Source organism: Dipteris shenzhenensis, chromosome 21, assembly GCF_047967505.1.
Source record: "Dipteris shenzhenensis isolate YYH24624 ecotype China chromosome 21, Dip_SZ_1.0, whole genome shotgun sequence".
NCBI classification, from domain to species: Eukaryota; Viridiplantae; Streptophyta; class Polypodiopsida; order Gleicheniales; family Dipteridaceae; genus Dipteris; species Dipteris shenzhenensis.
This window is the reverse complement of record NC_141616.1, coordinates 43,731,299-43,735,296: the sequence shown is the minus strand read 5'-3', so window position 1 is coordinate 43,735,296 and position 3,998 is coordinate 43,731,299. Positions and strand designations below refer to the sequence as shown.

The following is a 3,998-nucleotide window of genomic DNA, read 5'->3' as shown; positions in this document are numbered from 1 at the left end:
TAGTTTACATGACTAAGTAAGCACACACATTTGTAGATTGGAGATTGTAGCTTTATGAAGCAAACGAATTTAAAATGGGTCTTTTTAAAGATATATGATTTCACAACTAAAAGCCAATTAATTAACTATAAACTAATATATTTTCGCAAAAACTTTTGCAAAGTGCTTGAGGCATCTTGTCTAGTCCTAAACATACTATCTTCATGGAATTCCAATGCTCCTCCCATCACATAATCTCACTTTCGATGAACATTGTATTATATGAAACTCCCTTTGTACAGGAGATGTCATAATGTGCCATGTAGAATAGAGGTAGGGGAATTTTGTAGGATTGCAAGGCAAAATTTTAAGTATGACATTTATATTAATGGTTTTTTTTGACAGATATTCACACTTTCTTCCAAGATTTTTCAACATCTATATCAATGCCCATTGGTTTCTCTAAAAAGACATCGCAAATAAGTGTTGTAAAATGCCCTTATGCATAGTAGTGTCACTGAACCAAATTCTAGGATAGCCTTAGCAATACCTTCATCATTGTAAACCTAAACCTATCCATTCATTTTTAACACCTTAGATTTTTCCTTGATTTTTCTCCAACCAAGTCAATTGAATGGCAAGTGATTTAGTTTAAACTAAGGAAGTCATAAGGAGGAGATGCAAAATGTACAGTAGAGGATGACATGGTAACCCATGTTCTCACTTCGCATAATGAAAATTGAGGATAGCTTAAGCATCTCGATCATATCTTAGATTTCAGGGGAATAAAGATTGAGGATAGCTTAAGCTTCTCGAATCACATCTTAGATTAGTCACTATCAAAAAATATTTCAATGACCTACATTTAAACGTCTCTTCTAAATACATGTTCTAGTTGGAATAAAAAACCTCACATTGCTCTCTATTGTATATATTTAATGTTACTAAAACCCTTCCTCCAATTTCCTCATTTTATTAAATTACCTTTTTATCACAGGTTAGCTATATTGTGGAGATTTGAATGCATGTGGCATGTCTATATCATATCATTTTTATATTTTTTCCATTGTACCACAACTCAAAGTGACGTACAAACTAGATAAAATCCTAGCCTAACATGGGAATATATCGTTTACATTCCTGGAGGAAACCTCCCTCTGACGATGATGTGAGGGATTGAACATGAATGAGCATTTCCAAAAGCAAATGAAGGCTATGAGAGATCTATGCTACCCATGTGTTGAAAACACCTCCCCCTAGTAGATGACATTTTGCATACACTTAAGTCATCAATTTATGATGCAAGTGCACTTTTGTCTAGATATGGTGTTGCCTTATTGTACTACTAATTAAGGGCGAGTTGATAATGGAAGTGACGGGGATTAGTTCTAGATTAAGCTCTTCACCATGAACTCCATCATCCTTTTCTCTAGCACCTCTGCAGCTTCAGATCTTTGCATTAGGTGGAAACAATGTTCGCATCCTCCGATTCAAACAGCTCCACATCCTTCCCGGCTTTCTTTAGTGCCTCGTAATACTTACCGCTCCTGCACGCGACATATCTTTTCTGCTATTGCCACGAACACTGCGGTAACTCTATTTCCGAAATCTTGGGCGAATCTGCATGGAAAGGATTGATCAGAGGATGCCCCCATGGAGCTCCTGGTGGAAGAATTGATTTGTAGATGAACTCTATCTGTTTTGTATCTGCCTTTGTCAGTTCTCCCGTTGCCTCTGGGTTCGCGTCTATGAAACCCGAGTGAATCAAAAGCAGACCTCGAATCCTAACGGGACTCCAGTCTGTTCCCGTCGCTCGCGCAGCCAAGAAGTGCACGAGGGTGCCCCCTGCGCTCTCTCCAGCGAGGAAACATTTGAGAATCGGCATGCTGGGCTAACCAGGGCTCCTTCTCACCGGGAGCGCCGCCGTGCCTTGAGCTTGAGAGCGGAGCCAAACCAGAGATGTGTAACCGTCGTCTCGTAAGCTGCAGGCAGGCGATTGCTCGGGCGCGAGGCGATAGTTCACAGAAACCCAGACGGAGCGCGATGCGGCAGCCATGCGACTGCAGAATTCATGGAACAAGGAAGTGGCAGGGTTACCGAAGCAGAAGCCACCGCCATGGAAGTGGAGCACGAGAGCAGGCGTGGATGGGGCTTTTCCTGAGGAGGAAGTTCGGGCAAGAAGATACGAGCCCAGATATCTTTGGAAGGATCGATGAAACGTCTCTGGAGGCAACGCCATGGGAGACTCCGGGCAAGCTGGGAGGTTGAGGTCTGTGGGACGATGGATGGAGCCATCGCTGTAGAGAGTGAGCAAGCCGGGAATTCCTGTACAATCTCTCTCGCCATCGCCATTGCTGCTGCTGATGAGTTCTTGGGAGGTGGAAGGATTTAGCAACATTCAACAGATGCAATTGAATTCAACACACTATGAGATACAACATTGAATTCCAAACAAATATTGAGTGGTCTAGCCCTTGACAGACAGCCCTCTACAAAATAAAATTTGCGAACCATCTTCCCTTACGACTTTTGTAAACATAACAACACGGGGTCAAGAAAAATGCATGACTTTTGGAAGGAGGACACATCAAAACATGCTTGAGGGTCAAGAAAAATGGATGACTTTTGAAGGACGTCACATCACACCCCTTGGGCAAGGTGAAAGCCTTGTGACAAAGGGCCACTCTGTCTCTATTTGCATTTTGTTTCTCACTTTTGCTCCCTCTTCCTCGATGTCATGAAAGCTAGGGCGTGTGGATAACTTTCCTTTTGATTGAGCTATCACCTAGCTCTCAAAGTGAAGATGCTTGTAACCAATGTCAAGAGTCAAACACAATGAACGTACTTGATATACAAACATCGACAATCAAAACACAACAAGCAATAATGTGGGATTATACCATGTTTGAATTGATCCTCATCCATACATTCCGAAAACAAAATCCACAACTACTCCATGATGATCCTATTTCCCTCAAGAAAAAGAGGAATGTGTTTGGCGTTAAGGTTGAACAACTACTCCATGATGATCCTCTTTCCCTCAAGAAAAAACAAAACGCCCAGCCATGTCACAATTGATTTTCACTAGTTGAAAATTCAAACACAAGCTCTAACAAAGCCTTATCCAAGTAAGGCAATTCATTAATCACATCAACCATAATAAATAAAATGATAAATTTCAAACAAGAGATCACGAATGCTCGTGATGAGCACTCCCTCTTTTATTTACATGGATGAATGTTCGAAACACACACACACAGACAGAGAATGTGTGTGTGTATGTGAGAGAGAGAGAGTGTGTGTGTGAGAGAGAGAGAGAGAGAGTGTGTGTGTGTGAGAGAGAGAGAGTGAGTGAGTGAGAGAGAGAGAGTGAGAGTGAGTGAGAGTGAGTGAGAGTGAGTGAGAGAGAGAGAGAGAGAGAGAGAGAGTGAGTGAGTGAGTGAGAGAGAGAGAGAGAGAGAGAGAGAGAGAGAGAGAGAGAGACAGAGTGAGTGAGTGAGTGAGTGAGTCAGTGAGAGAGTCAGTGAGTGAGTGAGAGAGAGTGAGAGCGAGAGAGAGAGAGAGAGAGAGAGAGAGAGAGAGAGAGAGAGAGAGAGTGAGAGCGTGAGTGTGAGTGTGAGTATGAGAGAGAGAGAGAGAGAGTGAGAGTGAGAGAGAGAGAGTGAGTGAGTGAGTGAGAGAGAGTGAGTGAGTGAGTGAGTGATTGAGTGAGTGAGAGTGAGTGAGTGAGTGAGTGAGTGAGTGAGAGTGAGTGAGTGAGTGAGTGAGTGAGAGAGAGTGTGAGTGAGTGAGTGAGTGAGAGAGTGAGAGTGAGAGTGAGAGTGAGAGTGAGAGTGAGAGAGAGAGAGAGAGTGAGAGTGAGAGTGAGAGTGAGAGTGAGAGTGAGAGTGTGAGAGTGAGAGTGAGAGTGAGAGAGTGAGAGACAGGGGGAGAGGAGAGAGAGGGAGGGAGAGAGAGAGAGAGTGAGTGAGAGTGAGAGACAGAGTGAGAGAGAGAGTGAGAGAGAGAGTGTGAGTGAA

At 43.0% G+C, this 3,998-nt stretch overlaps 1 protein-coding gene across 1 annotated transcript; it reads right to left on the bottom strand.

Annotated features, from left to right (window-relative positions):
* Positions 1–1,549: 1,549 nt before the first annotated feature.
* LOC147888899 (putative carboxylesterase 8) lies at positions 1,550–1,864 on the bottom strand. The gene has a single exon (XM_087392383.1). It carries the CDS (start codon positions 1,862–1,864, stop codon positions 1,550–1,552), a length of 315 nt encoding a protein of 104 aa, XP_087248509.1.
* Between the last annotated feature and the right edge of the window lie 2,134 nt (positions 1,865–3,998).

What these genes read in the sequence shown, in the direction of transcription:
- LOC147888899 (XM_087392383.1), bottom strand. Translation starts at nt 1,864, where the DNA reads ATGCCGATTCTCAAATGTTTCCTCGCTGGAGAGAGCGCAGGGGGCACC.